Genomic DNA, 21963 nt, shown 5'->3' on the forward strand with positions numbered 1-21963 from the left:
CTTCCAATCCCAGCTTTTTGAGAAATCTCCAGACTGACCTCCACAAAGGCTGCACCAGTCTACACTCCCACCAACAGTGTAGGAGAGTTCCTTTTTCCCCACAGCCTCTCCAGCATTTGTTGTTGTTGGTTTTCTTGATCCTGGCCATTCTTTCAGGAGTGAGATGGTATCTCAGTGTGGTTTTAATTTGCATTTCTCTAATGATCAATGATGATGAACATTTTTTCATGTATTTATTTGCCATTTGCATTTCTTCATCTGAGAAGTGTGTATTCATCTCAGATGCCCATTTTTGGATTGGATCTTTGAATTTTGGGGGTCTGAGTTTTTTTTTAATTCTTTATATGTTTTAGACAAGAGTCCCTTGTCTGAGAAAGAGTTCACTAAAATCTTTTCCCAGTTTGTGGGTTTTCTTTTCACTATGCTGGAGATTTCTTTTGACATGCAGAAACTTTTTAATAAGAAGTGGTCCCAGTTATTGATTCTGAGAATTATTTCCCGTGCGGTTTGAGTCCTGTTCATGAATTCTTTACCTACTCCTATGTCTTCAAGGTTTCTACCCAATTTGTCTTCCAATAGATTTAGTGTTTCTGTTTTAATATTCAGATCTTTGACCCATTTAGATTTTAATTTAGTACATGGTGATAGACTAGCTTTAGTTTTCGGCAAATGGAGAGCCAGTTTTTCCAGCACCATTTATTAAAGAGACTGTTGTTCTTCCAGTGAACTTGCTTGGCTCCTTTATCAAAGATAAGATGGTTGAGTGTGTTTGTAGTTGTGGTTGTATCTTCTAATCTATTCCATTGATCTTCGGCTCTGTTTTGATTCCAATATCATGTTGATTTTACTACTGTTGCTTTGTAGTATAACTTCAAGTCAGGGATTGTGATGCCTCCTGCTTTGTCTTTGCTGCTTAGAATTGCCTTTGCTATGCTAGGTCTTTTCTGGTTCCAGATGAAATTTAGGAGTGATTTCTCTAGATTTATAAGGTATGGTGATGGTATTTTTATTGGGATTGCATTGAATCTGTATAAGAGTTTTGGGAGAAAGGCCATTTTCACAATGTTTGTTCTTCCTATCCATGAGCAAGGGATGTCTTTCCATTTTCTGAGATCATCTTCAGTTTCTTTTTTCAGTGTATTATAATTTTCACTGTATAAGTCTTTTACTTCTTTCATAAGAGTAATTCCTAAATATTTCATTTTTTTGCTTGCTAATGTGAAGAGTGTAGTTTCTCTTATTTCCCTCTCTGTGATTTTGTTGTTCGTGTATAGGAATGCTATTGATTTCTGAGTATTGATTTTGTATCCAGCCACATTACTGAATTTATTTATTGTATCTAAGAGTCTTTCAATGGAGTTTAGGGGGTCTTCTGTGTAGAATATCATGTCATCTGCAAACAATGATAATTTAACTTCTTCTTTTCCTATCTTTACCCCTTTTATTTCTCTCTCTTGCCTAATTGCTCTGGCTAGTACTTCCAGTACTATATTAAATAGGAGTGGTGATAAAGGACATCCTTGTCTTGTGCCTGATTTTAAAGTAAAGGCTTTTAATTTTTGGCCATTTAGTATGATGCTGGCTGTTGGTTTGTCATAAATGGCCTTTATTATATTGAGGTAAAGACCATCTATTCCAATTTTCTGTAAAGTTCTTATCATGAATAAATGTTGGACCTTATCGAAGGCTTTTTCTGCATCTATAGAAATGACCATGTGATTCTTATTTTTGGCTTTATTGATATGGTGGATTACATTTATTGATTTATGTAAGTTGAACCATCCTTGCATTCCTGGGGTGAATCCCACTTGGTCATGGTGTATAATCTTCTTGATGATTTGCTGCATCCTATTTGCCAATAATTTATTGAGGATTTTTGCATCTGTGTTCATTAGGGAGATCGGTCTATAGTTCTCCTTTTTAGTTGGGTCTTTCTCAGGTTTTGGTACTAGAGTAATATTTGCTTCCAGGAATGACTTAGGAAGGATTGCTTCTCTTTCAATTTCATTGAATAGTTTCAGGAGTATTGGCATTAGGTCTTCTTTGTATTTCTTGTAGAATTCTGCAGTGAATCCATCTGGGCCTGGGCTCTTCTTTGTAGGTAAGGACTTAATTACACTTTCAGTTTCATTCACAGAGATTGGGTTATTCAACAGTTTTACATCCTCTTGATCTAGCTTTGCAAAGTACTTCATATGTTTCTAAGCATCTGTCTATTTCTTCTGTGTTATCAAATTTTTGAGAGTAGAGGTTTTCGAAATAAGTGTTGATGATCTTCTGTATTTCTATTGGGTCTGTAGTGATTTCACCTTTTTCATTTCTTATTGCATGAATTTGAGCTTTTTCTTCCCTTTTTTAATAAAGTTGGCTAGGGGCTTATCGATTTTATTTATTCTTTCAAAGAACCAACTCTTTGATTCGTTGATTCTTTGGATTGTTTTCTTAGTCTCTATTGCATTGATTTCTGCTCTGATTTTTATAATTTCCTCTCTTCTTTTGGCTTTGGGCTTGACTTGCTCTTCTTTTTCTAGCTGTTTGAGGTGTAGCATCAAGTTATTTATTTGTATTCGTTCTGTTTTCCTGATGTGGGAACTCAGTGCAATAAATTTTCCTCTCAGGATGGCTTTTATTGCATCCCACAAATTCCGGTAAGTTGTATCTGCATTTTCATTTTCTTGTAGGTATTGTTTAATTTCTTCTTTAATTTCTTCTGTGACCCACTGATTACTCAAGAGTGTGTTATTCAGTTTGCATGTGTTTGTGGGATTTTTGCAGTATCTTTTATCATTAATTTAGAGTGCTATGATCCGATAACATGCAAGGGATGATTTCAACTCTTTTGCATTTGTTTAAATATGTTCTGTGAGCTAATATATGGTCTATTTTAGAGAAGGATCCATGTACTGCTGAGAAGAATGTGTATTCTGATGTTGTTGGGTGGAACATTCTGTATATGTCTATCAAATCCATTTGTTCGCAGGTGTGATTCAGTTCTGTTATTTCTTTGCTCATTTTCTGTCTGGTTGATCTGTCCCTTGGTGTCAATGGCGTATTAAGGTCTCCTGTTACAATTGTGTTACTGATAATTTGAGTTTTCATTTCTGTTAATAGTTGTTTTATATAAATGGGTGCTCTGGAGTTTGGTGCATATATATTTAAGATACTTATCTCTTCCACTTGGAGTTTTCCCTTTACGAGTATGTAGTGACCTTCTTTGTCCTTTATGATCATTGTTGGTTTAAAGTTCACGTTGTCTGCAAACAGAATGGCTACTCCTGCCTTATTTTGGATTCCTGCTGCATGAAGTATTGTTTTCCATCCTTTGACTTTCAGTCTGTGAGTATCCTTCTGGGTTAGATGGGTTTCCTGTAAACAGCATATGGTTGGATTTTGTTTCTTGATCCGTTCTGCTAGTCTGTTTCTTTTGATTGGTGCATTGAGACCATTTACATTAATGGTTATTACTGTTAAATGCTGGTTTATTGTTGACATGTTATCTCTCTGCTGTTGCATCTTTATCTTTCTGTTCTGTTTAATTATCTGCTTTGCTTAGTGGTTTTTTCCTTTGTGTATCTAAACTGTCTTTCAATATTTTTTGCAGGGTTGGTTTGGTGTTCATGAAGTTCTTCAGCTGTTCTTTGTCATAGAAGTATCGTATTTCACCATCTATTTTGAATGATAGTTTTGCAGGATATATCAGTCCAGGTTGGAAATCATTTTGCTTTAGGATCTGGAATACTTCACTCCATGCTCTTCTTGACTTTATTGTTTGTGCTGAGAAGTCTGCTGTGATTCTGATAGGTTTTCCTTTATAAGTGATCTGTCTTTTCTCTCTGACAGCTTTTAATAATCTATTCTTGTGTTGGATTTCTGGGATGGTGATTATTATATGTCTGGGTGTAGTTTTATTTTGGTTATGACTATTTGGAGTTCTATATGCCTCACTGATCCTGATGTCAGTTTCTGATCTCATGCTTGGGAAATTTCCAGCTATTACTTCTCTAAATATCCTCTTGACATCCTTTATGTTGTCTCCTTCTTTTTCATTAATCCCTATCATTCTTATGTTATTCTTCTTTGCATCGTCTTGCAGTTGTTGAATTGTTGTTTCCTGATTCCTTGTTATTTTTAAAAGATCTTTCCTTTCCTGTTCACTAGCTGCAATCCTGTCTTCAAGGTCTGAAATTCTATCTTCACTTTCATTAAGGCGGTTTTTACAACTTTCAGTGGAGTTTTTTATTTCCTGTATATCTCTGTGCATCTGCATTATGTATTCTGTTTGTTTCTTATATTGCTCGTCTAGGGATTCTATCTTTTTGTTTAGTTCCTCCAATTTTTTATCTGTGTTTTCTTTAGATATATTCAGAATCTCTTTCATTTCTTTTATCATTTCTTCTTTTATCTGGGAGATTATTTCGAGTTTGAATTTCTTTAAAGCTTCCTGGAGTTGCTTGTCAATTTCAGTAGCTATTGTGTCCGATATTTGAGGTGGATGGGGTATATTTTCTTCTATATACATTGCTCCTAGGGTTTCTTGAGATGGACTGGAGGTTTGAGGTTGTAATTTGGTCTTTCGTTTTGTCATTTTGTATATTTCTGTGTTTCAAGTGTTATTTGAAAGCTTCCTCAGGATCTGTTGAAAATCCCCTTCTATGTTTGCAGCTACTGAGACTCTGGCACCACGCTACCCCAAGCCATTGGGCCTGCAGAAACAATGGCCCTCCTCTGCCTGCTCAGAACTCCGCAGTTCCAGACAAGCTGGGCCTCAGGGACACTGTGCGCCCACCTGCCCCTTGGAAGCTCCACAGTTCTTCAATCGCAGCTGGGTTAGGGTACTCACCACAGGCTGCGGTACCACAGGAGCCTGTGATCCCTCCCTGCTTGCAGAGATATCCACAGTCCTCCAGACAAAGGAAGGCGTGGCAGCAAAACAGGCTGGGCTCGGGGATAGTGTAGGCCCGCCCACCCTTCGGGAGCTCAGCAGACCTCCAAGTGTAGCCAGGATGGGGAGGCGGATGTAGTGGCCTCTAACCCACTGCTCCACTTCACTGCACCTGGAAGGGTCCCGAACAGTCTGAGATTTGGGCAGAGTGTGCTGAGCACTCACCACAGGCCGAGGTGCCTCAGGAACCTGCGATCCCTCCCTGCTTGCAGAGATATTCAGTCCTCCAGACAAAGGAAGGGGCTTCTGCCAGGATTTTGTTTCTTGATCCATTCTGCTAGTCTGTTTCTTTTGATTGGTGCATTGAGACCATTTACATTAATGGTTATTACTGTTAAATGCTGGTTTATTGTTGACACGCTATCTCTCTGCTGTTGCATCTTTATCTTTCTGTTCTGTTTAATTATTTGCTTTGCTTAGTGGTTTTTTCCTTTGTGTATCTAAACTGTCTTTCAATATTTTTTGCAGGGTTGGTTTGGTGTTCATGTAGTACTTCAGCTGTTCTTTGTCATAGAAGTATCGTATTTCACCATCTATTTTGAATGATAGTTTTGCAGGATATATCAGTCCAGGTTGGAAATCATTTTGCTTTAGGATCTGGAATACTTCACTCCATGCTCTTCTTGACTTTATTGTCGTTTGTGCTGAGAAGTCTGCTGTGATTCTGATAGGTTTTCCTTTATAAGTGATCTGTCTTTTCTCTCTGACAGCTTTTAATAATCTATTCTTGTGTTGGATTTCTGGGATGGTAATTATTATATGTCTGGGTGTAGTTTTATTTTGGTTATGACTATTTGGATTTCTATATGCTTCACTGATCCTGATGTCGGTTTCTGATCTCATGCTTGGGAAATTTTCAGCTATTACTTCTCTAAATATCCTCTTGACATCCTTTATGTTGTCTCCTTTTTCACTAATCCCTATCATTCTTACGTTATTTTTCTTTGCATCGTCTTGCAGTTGTTGAATTGTTGTTTCCTGATTCCTTGTTATTTTTAAAAGATCTTTCCTTTCCTGTTCACTAGCTGCAATCCTGTCTTCAAGGTCTGAAATTCTATCTTCACTTTCATTAAGGTGGTTTTTACAACTTTTCAGTTGAGTTTTTTATTTCCTGTATATCTCTGTGCATCTGCATTATGTATTCTGTTTGTTTCTTATATTGCTCATCTAGGGATTCTATCTTTTTGTTTAGTTCCTCCAATTTTTTATCTGTGTTTTCTTTAGATATATTCAGAATCTCTTTCATTTCTTTTATCATTTCATCTTTTACCTGGGAGATAATTTTGAGTTTGAATTTCTTTAAAGCTACCTGGAGTTGTAGCTTTAATTTCAGTAGCTATTGTGTCTGATATTTGGGGTGAATGGCATGTATTTTCTTCTATGTACATTGCTCCTAGGGTTTCTTGAGATGGGCTGGAGGTTTGAGGTTGTAATTTGGTCTTTCGTTTTGTCATTTTCCTATATTTCTGTGTTTCAAGTGTTATTTGAAAGCTTCCTCAGGATCTGTTGGAAATCCCCTTCTATGTTTGCAGCTACTGAGACTCTGGCACCACGTTACCCCAAGCCACTGGGCCTGCAGAACCAATGGCCCTCCTCTGCCTATTCAGAACTCTGCAATTCCAGATAAGCTGGGCCTCAGGGACACTGTGCACCCACCTGTCCGTTGGAAGCTCCACAGCTCTCCAATCACAGCCGGGATGTGGAGGCAGATGTAGATGCCTCAAACCCACCTCTCCACTTCACTGCACCTAGAAGCCTGGAGGGACCCGAACAGTCTGGGCTTTGGGCAGAGTGCGCTGAGCACTCACCACAGACTGCAGGGCCTCTGGAACCTGCGATGCTCCATGCCCGCTGAGACATCCACAGTCCTCCAGACACATGGGGAGGCTGATGCAGGCGCTCCAGATTCACCCAGCCCCTCCTCTGCACACCAATGGCTAGGTGCGGGAGTCCCAAACAGGCTGGGCTCCGGGGATAGCGTGGGCCCACCCACCCATTGGAAGCTCCGCAGTTCTCCAAGTGCAGCCGGGATGGGGATGCGGATGTAGAGGCCTCAAACCCACTTCTCCACTTCACTGCACCTGGAAGTCTGGAGGGTCCCGAACAGTCTGGGATTTGGGCAGAGTGCGCTGAGCACTCACCACAGACTGCAGGGCCTCTGGAACCTGCGATGCTCCACTGCCCGCTGAGACATCCACAGTCCTCCAGACACACGGGGAGGCTGATGTAGGCGCCCCAGATCCACCCAGCCTCTCCTCTGCACACCGATGGCTAGGTGCCAGCAAAGTGGATTTTAAAGCTATACTATAAAGTGAATCATTAATCTTTTTTTTTTTTTTTTTTTTTTTTTTTTTAATTTATTTAAGAGGAAAAAGAGAAAAACACAAAACAAAACAAAGCAGTGTAAGGTTACATATAATACAGAACTACAAAAAAAGCATAACAGTAAGAAATCACCTGTTAATAGATTACATATTATCATCTTGGAAATAGTTGCTCAAATCACAGTATCAAAGAATACAAAGTAGACATTCAAACAGAGAGACTACAAACAGCTGTGTTCAATGATCCAAAAACATTAATATAGTCAGCTATTCAACATCCCTATACACACTTGCTGTTATATCCGTTAGAGCTCTTTTTTCCCCTTCCTCTCTTTTTACAACAAAATTTACACATTTTAGATTTTATTACTCCTTAGTTCTTATTACTTTTTGGGGGGGGGAGAATAAAGTCAAATATGGCAGAACAAAGCTGTCAGTGAAAACCAAGGATAGACTTAGCACATGATGTAGAACAGAGTATACGGTTATTAACAATAGTTATCAACGTTGTCTCTTGTTTCCTTAAAAAGATTTGTCTATCTCATTAGATATTATAAAGTTGGACAAAACAGTAGAGAACAAGACCAATAAAACTTAGACATTGTAAACATTACAGGACTTCCAAAGGAGACAATAGTCAAACCAGAATGGGCATCTTAGTGAATCTTACTGCCTTCAAAGTAGTTGCCTATACCCTCGGACCTGATACTATCCCACAGAATGGAACAGAGTCTAATCAGTCAAAACAAGATTGTGGGAGCATTACAGGACTTCAAAACAAGTTAATAGGAAATCGAAAAGAGTTACTATTATATATCCTAATTTTTTAAATTTTTCCCTTAATTAAAATAAACATAAGAAATAACTAAATAATTTTTTTAAAGAATAATAGTTACCATAGTGTCTGTCTTTTTCCTTGAGATATTTGGATAAAACTTCATATACTATAGCTTCAAATATTTCCATATCAAGAAGCCCGGAATAAAGCCTTTCCAATTAATAAGTGAAAATTTTATAAGGCTTCAAGGCCACATAATGGGGAATCATGATTGCCACATATTTTCATATATTTGAATCATCTCTTACATTAGGGAAACTATTCGGTATTCACACATGCGAGATTGATTTATTTCACTTATGAGTATGGTCTCAAGCTGCGCCCATTTATTGATAAATATCTCAATGTGATCCTTCTTTATAGCTGAATAATATTCCATTGTATAGAAATACCACAACTTTTTTATCCATTCCTCAGTTGATGGACACTTGGGTTGTTTCCAAGATCTGGCGATTACAAATTGTGCTGCTATAAACATAGGTGCACATAAATCACTGTGGTATGATGCTTTCAGTTCTTCTGGGAATATGCCTAGAAGTGGAATAGCTGGAATAAATGGGATTTCCAATCCCAACTTTTTGAGAAACCTCCAGACAGACCTCCACAAAGGCTGTACCAGTCTACACTCCCACCAACAGTGCAGGAGAGTTCCTTTTTCCCCACATCCTCTCCAGCATTTGTTGTTGTTGGTTTTCTTGATCCTGGCCATTCTTTCAGGAGTGAGATGGAATCTCAGTGTGGTTTTAATTTGCATTTCTCTGATGACCAATGATGATGAGCATGTTTTCATATATTTATTTGCCATTTGCATTTCTTCATCTGAGAATTGCGTATTCATCTCAGATGCCCATTTTTGGATTGGATCTTTGAATTTTGGAGGTCTGAGTTTTTTTAATTCTTTATATGTTTTAGACAAGAGTCCCTTGTCTGAGAGAGAGTTCACTAAAATCTTTTCCCAGTTTGTGGGTTTTCTTTTCACTATGCTGGAGATTTCTTTTGACATGCAGAAACTTTTTAATAAGATGTGGTCCCAGTTATTGATTCTGGGAAGTGTTTCCCGTGCGGTTTGAGTCCTGTTCATGAATTCTCTACCTACTCCTATGTCTCCAAGGTTTCTACCCACTTTGTCTTCCAATAGATTTAGTGTTTCTGTTTTAATATTCAGATCTTTGACCCATTTAGATTTTAATTTAGTACATGGTGATAGACATGGGTCTAGCTTTAGTTTTCGGCAAATGGAGAGCCAGTTTTTCCAGCACCATTTATTAAAGAGACTGTCGTTCTTCCAGTGAACCTGCTTGGCTCCTTTATCAAAGATAAGGTGGTTGAGTGTGTTTGTAGTTGTGGTTGTATCTTCTAATCTATTCCATTGATCTTCGCCTCTGTTTTGATTCCAATACCATGTTGATTTTACTACTGTTGCTTTGTAGTATAATTTCAAGTCAGGGATTGTGATGCCTCCTGCTTTGCCTTTGCTGCTTAGAATTGCCTTTGCGATTCTAGGTCTCTTCTGGTTCCAGATGAAATTTAGGAGTGATTTCTCTAGATCTATAAGGTATGTTGATGGTATTTCTATTGGGATTGCATTGAATCTGTATAAGAGTTTTGGGAGAATGGCCATCTTCACAATGTTTGTTCTTCCTATCCATGAGCAAGGGATGTCTTTCCATTTTCTGAGATCATCTTCAATTTCCTTTTTCAGTGTATTATAGTTTTCACTGTATAAGTCTTTCACTTCTTTCGTAAGAGTAATTCCTAAATATTTCATTTTTTTGCTTGCTAATGTGAATAGTCCAGCTTCTCTTATTTCCCTCTCTGTAATTTTGTTGTTCATGTATAGGAATGCTATTGATTTCTGAGTATTGATTTTGTATCCAGCCACATTACTGAATTTATTTATTGTATCTAAGAGTATTTCAATGGAGTTTAGGGGGTCTTCTATGTAGAGTATCATGTCATCTGCAAACAATGATAACTTAACTTCTTCTTTTCCTATCTTTACCCCTTTTATTTCTCTTTCTTGCCTAATTGCTCTGGCTAGTACTTCCAGTACTATATTAAATAGGAGTGGTGATAAAGGACATCCTTGTCTTGTGCCTGATTTTAAAGTAAAGGCTTTCAATTTTTGGCCATTTAGAATGATGCTGGCTGTTGGTTTGTCATAAATGGCCTTTATTATATTGAGGTAAAGACCATCTATTCCAATTTTCTGTAGAGTTTGTATCATGAATAAATGTTGGACCTTATCGAAGGCTTTTTCTGCATCTATAGAAATGATCATGTGATTCTTATTTTTGGCTTTATTGATATGGTGGATTACATTTATTGATTTGCGTATGTTGAACCATCCTTGCATTCCTGGGATGAATCCCACTTGGTCATGGTGTATAATCTTCTTGATGATTTGCTGGATCCTATTTGCCAATATTTTATTGAGGATTTTTGCATCTGTGTTCATTAGGGAGATTGGTCTATAGTTCTCTTTTTTAGTTGGGTCTTTCTCAGGTTTTGGTACTAGAGTAATATTTGCTTCCAGGAACGACTTAGGAAGGATTGCTTCCCTTTCAATTTCATTGAACAGTTTGAGGAGTGTCGGCATTAGGTCTTCTTTGTATTTCTTGTAGAATTCTGCAGTGAATCCATCTGGGCCTGGGCTCTTCTTGGTGGGTAAGGACTTAATTACATTTTCAATTTCAGTAACAGAGATTGGGTTATTCAACAGTTTTACATCCTCTTGATCTAGCTTTGGCACTTCATATGCTTCTAAGCATCTGTCTATTTCTTCTGTGTTATCAAACTTTTGAGAGTAGAGGTTTTCGAAATAGGTGTTGATGATCTTCTGTATTTCTATTGGGTCTGTAGTGATTTCTCCTTTTTCATTTCTTATTGCATGAATTTGAGCTTTTTCTTCCCTTTTTTTAATAAGGTTGGCTAGGGGCTTATCGATTTTATTTATTCTTTCAAAGAACCAACTCTTTGATTTGTTGATTCTTTGGATTGTTTTCTTAGTCTCTATTGCATTGATTTCTGCTCTGATTTTTATAATTTCCTCTCTTCTTTTGGCTTTGGGCTTGACTTGCTCTTCTTTTTCTAGCTGTTTGAGGTGTAGCATCAAGTTATTTATTTGTATTCGTTCTGTTTTCCTGATGTGGGAACTCAGTGCAATAAATTTTCCTCTCAGGACGGCTTTCATTGCATCCCACAGGTTCCGGTAAGTTGTATCTGTATTTTCATTTTCTTTTAGGTATTGTTTGATTTCTTCTTTAATTTCCTCTGTGACCCACTGATTACTCAAGAGTGTGTTATTCAGTTTCCATGTGTTTGTGGGATTTTTGCAGTATCTTTTATCATTAATTTCTAATTTCAGAGCGCTATGATCCGATAACATGCAAGGGATGATTTCAGCTCTTTTGCACTTGTTTAAATATGTTCTGTGAGCTAATATATGGTCTATTTTAGAAAATGATCCATGTACTGCTGAGAAGAATGTGTATTCAGATGTTGTTGGGTGGAACATCCTGTATATGTCTATCAAACCCATTTGTTCACAGGTATGATTCAGTTCTGTTATTTCTTTGCTCATTTTCTGTCTGGTTGATCTGTCCCTTGGTGTCAATGGCGTATTAAGGTCTCCTGTTACAATTGTGTTACTGATAATTTGAGTTTTCATTTCTGTTAATAATTGTTTTATATAACTTGGTGCTCTGGAGTTTGGTGCGTATATATTTAAGATAGTTATCTCTTCCTCTTGGAGTTTTCCCCTTACAAGTATGTAGTGACCTTCTTTGTCCTTTATGGTCATTGTTGGTTTAAAGTTCACGTTGTCTGCAAACAGAATGGCTACTCCTGCCTTTTTCTGGATTCCTGCTGCATGAAGAATTGTTTTCCATCCTTTGACTTTCAGTCTGTGAGTATCCTTCTGGGTTAGATGGGTTTCCTGTAAACAGCATATGGTTGGATTTTGTTTCTTGATCCATTCTGCTAGTCTGTTTCTTTTGATTGGTGCATTGAGACCATTTACATTAATGGTTATTACTGTTAAATGCTGGTTAATTGTAGGAATGTTATCTCTCTGCTGTTGCATCTTTATCTTTCTGTTCTTTTTAATTATTTGCTTTGCTTAGTGGTTTTTTCCTTTGTGTATCTAAACTGTCTTTCAATATTTTTTGCAGGGTCGGTTTGGTGTTCATGAAGTTCTTCAGCTGTTCTTTGTCATGGAAGTATCGTATTGCACCATCTATTTTGAATGATAGTTTTGCAGGATATATCAGTCTTGGTTGGAAATCATTTTGCTTTAGGATCTGGAATATTTCACTCCATGCTCTTCTTGACTTTATCGTTTGTGCTGAGAAGTCTGCTGTGATTCTGATAGGTTTTCCTTTATAAGTGATCTGTCTTTTCTCTCTGACAGCTTTTAGTAATCTATTCTTGTGTTGGATTTCTGGGATGGTGATTATTATATGTCTGGGTGTAGTTTTATTTTGGTTATGAGTGTTTGGAGTTCTATATGCTTCACTGATCTTGATGTCAGTTTCTGATCTCATGCTTGGGAAATTTTCAGCTATTACTTCTCTAAATATCCGCTTGACATCCTTTATGTTGTCTCCCTCTCTTTCATTAATCCCTATCATTCTTATGTTATTCTTCTTTGCATCGTCTTGCAGTTGTTGAATTGTTGTTTCCTGATTCCTTGTTATTTTCAAAAGATCTTTCCTTTCCTGTTCACTAGCTGCAATCATGTCTTCAAGGTCTGAAATTCTATCTTCACTTTCATTAAGGCGGTTTTTACAACTTTCAGTGGAGTTTTTTATTTCCTGTATATCTCTGTGCATCTGCATTATGTATTCTGTTTGTTTCTTATATTGCTCGTCTAGGGATTCTATCTTTTTGTTTAGTTCCTCCAATTTTTTATCTGTGTTTTCTTTAGATATATTTAGAATCTCTTTCATTTCTTTTATCATTTCTTCTTTTATCTGGGAGATTATTTCGAGTTTGAATTTCTTTAAAGCTTCCTGGAGTTGTTTGTCAACTTCAGTAGCTATTATGTCCGATATATGAGGTGGATGGGATATATTTTCTTCTATATACATTGCTCCTAGGGTTTCCTGAGATGGGCTGGAGTTTTGAGGTTGTAATTTGGTCTTTCGTTTTGTCATTTTGTATATTTCTGTGTTTCAAGTGTTATTTGAAAGCTTCCTCAGGATCTGTTGAAAATTCCCTTCTATGTTTGGAGCTACTGAGCCTCTGACACCGCACTACCCCAAGCCATTGGGCCTGCAGAACCAGTGTCCCTCCTCTGCCTGCTCAGAACTCCGCAGTTCCAGACAAGCTGGGCCTCAGGGACACTGTGCGCCCACCTGCCCCTTGGAAGATCCACAGCTCTTCAATTGCAGCCGGGTTAGGGTGCTCTCCACAGGCCACAGTGCCTCAGGATCCTGTGATCCCTCCCTGCTTGCAGAGATATCCACAGTCCTCTAGGCAAAGGAAGGGACTTCTGCAGGCACTCCAGATCCGCCCAGCTCCTCCTCTGCAGGCAGATGGCTAGGCGCGGCTGGGCTCGGGGGTTAGTGTAGGCCCGCCCATCCGTCAGGAGCTCAGCAGACTTCCAAGTGTAGCCGGGGGGGATGGGGAGGCAGCTGTAGTGGCCTCTAACCCACTGCTCCACTTCACTGCACCCAGAAGCCTGGGGGGTCCGGAACAGTCTGAGATTTGGGCAGACTGTGCTGGGCACTCACCACAGGCTGAGGTGCCTCAGGAAGCTGCGATGCCTCCCTGCTTGCAGAAGTATTCAGTCCTTCAGACAAAGGAACGGGCTTCTCTGAATCATTAATCTTATCTGAGACTCACAATCCTCTGTGTTCTTTTGGTATGGCATGGCCAAAGTTTTATCTAAAGTGAGCCATTCAAAATCCCTTAATCCTTTTCCCATGTGCATTGCCACTTGCAGTCACTTTTTAAAATCCTAAAAATATAATTACTGATACATTTAGTTCATTTTAAAAGTGCTGACTCTTCATTTTCTGCTAATGCTAAATAGCATTAAAGATAACTTAAGTCCCTTTTATGCTTCTCATTTGTATACATTTAGTCACAAAGTCAGGAGTCATACTCAGTTTAGGGACCACGTTACTGTGCTCCTCAAAATCAAAGCAGTCTGTCCCACCTCCAATGACGTGTAAAAATTCACCAAATTAGAAACAGTAGGAACATGAATAAAGACGTGAGAGAACTTTGGTTTTCATTACTTAGACTGACACTTCTTTAATAGCCACACTAGATTTTAGACCAAGGTGGCACCTACTTAAATATTAAAGAACATAAGATAAACCACAATGTTCTTTAGATATTTTTCCCCCAAGAAGGACATTTTAAGATTTAAATATAAGTAATTTAAAGAAATAAGGGGGGCACAGATATAGCTCAGTGGCGCAAGTACCTGCCTGGCAAGTGTGAGGTCATAAGTTTGACCCCCAGCACCAAAAAAAAAAGAGGGAAGAATGTTATTGTATACATGCATACATGTGCGCACACACACATATAGAGTGTTTCTAGATAATTATTACAGTGTCTGAGATGTGCTTCAGAATAATCTAGGCTGAGGCAGGCAGTGCCATGAGGCAGGCTTGACCACTGATTCTGACTGCAGAAGCTGGCAGTGGGGGCACAGGGGATCTTTATTCCATACTCACTTCTGTTTGTTTGAAATGTTCCATAATTTAAAAAATACTGGAAAATAGACTATGTATGTATCTTGAAGCATTGAAAATTTCAATTCTTACAGCACTGTTGTCATTGTAGGAAGGAAATTAAGAATTTTAATCTTTTTCAACAACAGTCAAAATGAATTTAAAATCATATCCTTATGTCAGACTGAAAGACTATTTGTTTTAACATTTTGTTTGAGAAAAACTTGTGTTTTCTTCCCCAGTTTTCAAGGAAGACAAGTGAGGAGGGAATGAACATGCATAGTTTGTGTGTCCTTTCTGTTCCTAATTTTAAAGGCAAATTTAAATGCACCCCACTCAGGAAGAATCTTTATTGCTTATGTCGTAATTCTTGCCAAAGCAGTTGGCTTTTAGTTTCTCTGTATGCTAGGAGGCCACAGAAGAAAAGAACTTTAAAAAAAATGATTTTGTCAGGGTTTGGAAAATTATAGCTATTTTTCAACACCTATATATCAAGCTTGATTCTTTTATTATTTGGAGAATCTTGAAGGTCCAATTTTCTGAGGTCTGTATTCTGAAAATTACACCATACCATGATATGGTTTGTACCATATCATGCAATTGCTTTTATACCCTCCTCTGAATCACTTAACATATATTTACTTAATTTATGAAGTTTTCATTAAAATGAATCAAAATAGTGGCAGTTGTGTGTATTGTTTTATAGTGAACATAAATGCTTCAGTAAATTGTCTGCTTCTTTCTGTTATAACAGGAAAATTATTGCAAGTTAATTCAGGTGCCAAAGAACAACTTTTTTTTGAAGCTCCAAGAGGAAAAAGGCATATTATAAGGCCCTCGGAGGTAATAATCATACACAAAGCTTTTTAAAAGTATTTTGTGAAGTTTTAATATGTCTGTTTAATTAGACTCCATAGATCTTAACTGCTAATATGGGTTACACTTAGTTCACCTTTAAACTTGATCATTTCTTATATCTGTATCATTGCTTAATCTGTTTTCTTGCTTTCTGAGGCCACTTATTTACTCTACCACTGATGTAGCAATGTTCAGTTGGCACTCTGCTTAATTTTTTTTTACCCGAAGACAATGAATAGGCTAAAAGTTTCAGTGCTGCATGTTGCTTTCCCATTTGACATGTCATTTCATATAATGCTTTCTATGAACATAAAATATTGAAATATTTTATTTGTAATAATATCTACAATGATAACAGAAATTATTTTTTGAAACAAAACAATCTAGTCCAGTATATCAAATTATTTTCTCCTTCCACACTTGTCTCCTACCCTTAACTATGTACATGACTTTTAAAATGTTCAAATCAAAACCTGTATGAAATTTTGAATCTGCACATGGACACCTACCTGAGAGCTTTGTGGAGAAAACTCTGCCCGGTCTGGACATAATGAATTGCAGAACTGAAGGTTATTGGGTGACTAAGCACTAAGGAAGTCTTCATAGTGCGTGAAGATAAACTGCCTCACCTACCTGCTAAATAAACTTTAAGAAAAAAAAGGAGATAATGCTTCTTTGGAGAAGGAGACAAGAGGATAATGTTGCTTTATGACAAGTAATGGCCCTCTGCACCTTGAGCTGGCCAGTGTTACGAACTATCCCAGGATTGTCAAGTACTCCCAAAGATGCCTGGACCTCGGTACACTAACAATGCTTTCATTGTGCAGTACAAAGACATGTAACTTGTATGGCAGTGTGTTAATAGTGCTGAATCCATCTCACTTTCCAACCCCAATTTATTTATCTCTGATTAGTCCTTACATAAGATTTTTTATATGGAGAACCTTTTATAGCCTTGAGTAAGAGGGATTTTTAACTACGTCATTCATTCTCTGAATATTTGTTGTATGTGCTAGACACTTTACATACCTATATTTTAACCCTTATACCAACTTTATGTGATAACTGTCAGTCTCACTTTACAAATAAGGAAATTAAGGCTCCAAAAGAACAAGAGGAACTCGGAGCTGCAGGCTCATCTGAAGAGTCCTTGCATGACTTCTTGGATTTTTCTCATGTAGTTAAGCATCATTTTTCACTTTAGCTTTATTTTTGCGTTCTGTCCTAGTATCCAAAATGAGCGAGGGAATGAGGTTTGGTTTGAGAGTGATAAAGTCACTACATAAAAGAATATGCACAGGAGGAAAATTTGTTGTAAAGTTTCCAAGAATACCAGGGTTTTGCTCTGAAGAGTTAATGTGTCTGTCTGTGGTGCACATTTGTTATTCCAGAGGCCAATTCCAGGTAATATTGGTTGAGGAGGCTCCCAGCTGATAGGTTGGCCAACCCTCATAGCAGTGCAGTCCTAAGATGCCCAAGAAGAGACTCAGAACTTGAAGCACCAATGTTGTCAGGCCCTTCAGCTGAGAACGAAGGACTTTGGAAAAAATCTCCCTTTCAGAAAAGAGTTTTTTTTAAAAGAACAACTATGGTAAAATTAATGCACTGCTTACTCAGAAAATTATTAAGTATGAAATACATAAAAATGTCACACATTTAAAATCTATCTAACTCAGAAGTTAAAGTACACTATTCTGGGAGACAATCTCTTGAATACCACTCACCCTCTGCTTCCTACACTCACTGTAACTTAAGGCAGTAACCAATATATGGGTTTTAGTTGCCTCCTCTGCAGTATGATGATCGTTGTAAAATGAGATTGTCAACATTCCTATGAAGCTGTTCTGAGGATTTACAAAGACATACAAAGTACCTAGCACAAACAAAAAATGTTAATTGAATGAGTAACATAATTTTTAAAATTGTAGTCACACACTGTAATCCTGGGACTTAGGAGGCAGAGGCAGGAGGATCACTATGAGTTCGAGGCCGGCCTGGGCTACATAAGGGAGTTCAAAATCAGTCTGCACTATATAATGAGACCCTGTCTCAAAAAACAAAAACAAAAACAAACAAACAAAAACTCTAAAAAATAAGTAAATAAAAATCTCATGCTTTTTGGGGTGGGAATGTACTGGGGATTGAACTCAGGGCCTTTGCACTGAGTTGCTTTCCCAGCCCTTTTTATTATTCATTTTGAAACAGGTTCCTACTGAGTCACTGAATTGCCAGGCTGGGCTCTAAACTGTAATCCTCTTGCTTCAGCCTCAAGAGTGCTGGGATTATAGGCATGTGCCACCACACGCAGCTAAAATTACCTTACTCAAAGCACTAAGGAAGAGACTCCTTGAGTACTCTCCTTCCATTTGAGTTCCAGGATTTTAAACAATTTGCTTAGCCCTTTTGAGTTTTATGGATTACAGGATCATTCTTGATATTCAATTTAAATGCAGTTTCTGTAGCTACCAAAGTTTAGGCGTTTACTTTACCCAACAAGACCAGTGTCAAGATGTTGCCAAGGGTTTCTGTCATGGTCACTGCACAATGGGCAATAAGCTCAGTCTGCTGCCCATCTAACAAGGTCAGGACCACTAGAGGGACTGGGAATGGCCAGGAGGGTCTCAGAAACAGAACCTGGAATCTGCAAGGCAGTTTGTGGCTGAGAAGCCGCATCCTGACCCTGCAGGAGAAGGTTGCCTGTTTCTCTCTTCCTGTGAAAGTCACTGCAGGATGTCACGAGGGGGTAGAAGGTTCAACTTCTGTTTCAGAAAAGGAGGTGCTTGCTGGATGAGCCATCTTGAGTCACTTCAGTCTGTGGCCCAGCCTGAGGCGCCCCAAGTCATTGGACCAGGCACTGATTTTTGGTTCCAATTCTGCAGAAAGAAAAAGGCAGAATGTTAAGTGAGGACAAATTTGAGCGACTAAGAAGCCTATATCGCCTTACCACGTGGTGACTAAAAGCCTGGCTGCATCTTTATCTTGTAACATCTCTTCTAAGCAGTAATTGTCAGCAGAAAAATAGAGAACTGGAGGCAGGAGTGCATTAGCAATGTGTCAGGCAGTGTCCAGATCCAAAGATGGGCAGGTCGGTGCTTCCGCTTTAGTTACTGTTCTCTAAAGGCTTCTAGTCCCTTTTTAGACAGTGTTTTAAGAGCCAATCTAAAGACAGCATAATGCTGCGATGTACTAGCAGATGGGAAAGGAGAATTAAGAGGCAGTGTCCCCCAGGAAGCCTACATATAGTTTTGTTATTTCTTGTTATTGTAAGAAAAGCCTCAATTTTATCAGGATTTAACCTATACAAGTTGTAAAGTGAGCTATGAATTTCAAGCAAAACAGTATTAAAGGATAAAATGTGTATTCATGGCAATGCAATGGGAATACCTCTTCACATTTTTAAGATAGTTTCTAGAGTATTAACAGTATTAAGCTAGCTACAGAATCTTGTTAATTTTTCCTCCACGGAAGCAGTCCTCAAAAAAATACTTTCTTTCATGACTCCTTAACATACTTTGCTAAATGATCTTCCATTGATCGACGTAGCTCAGTAGTTCTAAACTAGAAGCAGTTTTCCCCCAGTGATATTTGGCCATGTCTGTGGACAAGGGTGTGTGCTAGCATCCAGGGATGTGGCCAGGAGGCTGCTAAACATCTTTCTGCATAGGACTCTTGCCCACAACAAAGAATTACCTGGCCTAAGGTATCAGTGCTGGGGTAAGAAACCATGATCTAGCCTATGGCTTATACCATAATAAATTGCTAGTTAAGAATTAAAAACATTCTTTTTTCATTTTAAAGTGGTAAAATTAAACACAGCAAAACAGAACCAAATAGGACATAAGAAAGCAATGTAAGAGATACACATTTCAAAGCTAGACGACCTGAGATCTTCACTATCATATTGTCTCTTGTTTTCTTCCAAATAGTTGTCCATGTCTTCACATACAGAGAATTCATACAAAACAACATAGTATAAAACTGATCCGAATAGAATGAGGAAGTTTTTAGATGTTCAAAACCAGACAATAGGGAAGTCTTAGAGTCTCTCATTCTCTTCAAAATAGCTATCCATACTTTCACATATATTGAAGTCCAACAAAACAAAACAGGCTAAAATAACACCATTAATTAGAACAAAGCAAAACAGGGATAAAAGTATTTGCCTTCAAAGAGGTGGTGGAAGGAAATCCCCCTATTTGCTACATTGCCTATGGTCAGCCTCTCAAGGGATGTCCAGATCCCTGGCTCCCACTCGCTAATGGGGATGTGTGTGTTGGGGGGGGGGATGTAATGTGTGATTCTCAGGCAGTGGGGTGGGTTGCTTGGTTTCCCAGCACTCCAGGTCCCATTATGGCACAGGTCCCAGTAAATGTGGAGCCTGCCATGCTCATAGCCACTCACCAGCGGGGAGGGACCACCTGGTTTCCCGATGCTCCAGGTCCCAGCATGGCAAGGGTCCCAGTAAATGATGGTGGCTCCCGTCCTGTGCCGCCACAGCCGCCCACGCTCACAGCTGCCCACCGGAGGCAGGAGGGGTTGCTTCCAGTTGTTTCTTTCTAATGACTTGACCATTGCACTTGCCCAAGTTCTGAAGTGGCCAACAGATCATAGAAAGACCTCTCTTTAGGCTCCTACTTGAAACCAACAGCATCAGGAAGCTGCTGGCCTTGATTCAGGGCCAGAAGAATTAAAAACATTCTATCATCAGATTTTTCACAATTCCAAAATGTACCTTTGATTTGGAGAAAAATATTTGACTATTTGACTACAGCGTTGGCTAAGACAATGCAAAGACACTGCTTTATAAATACACAGCTTAGAATGTGTATACTGCATCACAGCACAAGTGCATGCTGTTGACAAAGTCATTGTTTAGAATTAACTGCAATTCTTTCTTTCAGGTAAACTAGCAAAAAATCATAATTTTCTTTCCTCTTTTTGTAGATGGAGAAGATAGAGTGGGACACATGGAGCTGTGTCCTGGGGCCCACCTGTGAGGGAATCTGGCCCGCGCACAGCGATGTGACTGACGTCAATGCTGCCAGTCTGACCAAAGACCGCTCCCTCTTAGCCACTGGAGACGACTTCGGTTTTGTCAAGCTTTTTTCATATCCTGTCAAGGTAGTGTCTGATGTTTATTACATTCACTTGCTCACTCTCATTAAAACCTAAAATTTATCTGTTGTTTTTCCGTGCACTTTTACAGCTTGAAGGCCTGTGCCATTAATAATGCTCTTTACAGCTTAGACATATAAACCCTTCCATGGTGTTGTGTTTGAGTCACTAATTTGAGTGAAGTTCTCATGGCATAGAATTTCTCCTTGATAGGTGTTTAGTAGTTCTCAAATCCGACCTCTCACAGACTGTAAGTTTTGCAACATTTCAGACGACTGCCTTTCTAACCTGTATTAGTATACATCAAGAGAGAGGATCTTACTACGGTTCATCACAAAGCAACTAAATTCGTATCATAGAAGCTACAGATTTAAAATGTGCTGCCCGAGCACGAGCTCAGTTTCTCTCTCCGCAGCCACAGTTCTGTCTCTGAAGCATCACTGGACCTCCATCCTGGTCCTCTCACCACCTTCGTCTGTGAGAAGATCACTGGGCATCATGGCTCTCATTTTCTCCAGCCTTACCATCTCCATTTCCTTCAGCCATCTCCCACATCTGCCGTTTCCAACTGTCCTTCCCTTCATGCCACTTACTTTTATTGATTTCTTCTTAAATTGGCTCATCTAGAACTTAGTTCAGATGTAATCCTACCAGTTTACAGCACAACAGTTACCTTCTTGCTTTGGATTTTACATTAGCATTAAATCAAACTAAAATGGCATCAGTGTAATTAAAAGTATAATGGATTCTATTATAATTTATTCCAGTATAATATTATTCTAGAAAGTGTTCAAGTTATCCCCTGTTCTGTAACTGAAATGTTACTGTGGAACTTTATCCATCTGTATCCAAAAAATTTCTCTTTAATTTACGTAATTGCTCTATCCTATCAATAACTTGTAGATTTCTTTCCAAAATACTCTGTCATCCTCTGATTTCATAATCATGAATTCTAAGTCATAGAAAGAAAAAGGATGCGCTAGACCAACGCAGCACTGACACCAGAAGCCCCAATCGATCTGACATTCCATTTGTTAATCCACACATTTAGTTGTAGTTCTTCAGTCAATAGCAGATATATAAGTCTATCTGACTGTACAATCATGCAGCGTAGTCCAACGAGAAATTGAAATACCTGGTAAATACCTTGCTGTAGGACACACTGGTTGTGTATCTGTCACCCCTACTGTGTCTTTTTGA

General features: G+C 38.5%; 1 protein-coding gene and 1 non-coding gene across 15 annotated transcripts in view; one reads left to right on the forward strand and one right to left on the reverse strand.

Annotated features, from left to right (window-relative positions):
* Positions 1-21963, forward strand: part of Eml6 (EMAP like 6) — a 316759-nt gene that overhangs the window by 247643 nt on the left and 47153 nt on the right. For all 14 annotated transcript variants that reach the window (XR_010040546.1, XM_063229384.1, XM_063229383.1 and 11 more), the window contains 2 exons: positions 15545-15633; positions 20593-20769. Coding sequence is in view for 13 of the 14 variants with exons in the window: in XM_063229384.1 (XP_063085454.1) it covers positions 15545-15633; positions 20593-20769 (266 nt within the window). In the remaining variant the exon portion in view is untranslated. The remainder of the gene's footprint in view (positions 1-15544; positions 15634-20592; positions 20770-21963) is intronic.
* Positions 20193-20330, reverse strand: LOC111756077 (small nucleolar RNA SNORA2/SNORA34 family). The gene has a single exon (XR_002790574.1). It is a non-coding gene; the product is annotated as a small nucleolar RNA SNORA2/SNORA34 family (small nucleolar RNA).

Source organism: Cavia porcellus, unplaced genomic scaffold (assembly GCF_034190915.1).
Source record: "Cavia porcellus strain 051 isolate PalLab524CR breed Dunkin Hartley unplaced genomic scaffold, mCavPor4.1 scaffold_18, whole genome shotgun sequence".
NCBI lineage: Eukaryota > Metazoa > Chordata > Mammalia > Rodentia > Caviidae > Cavia > Cavia porcellus.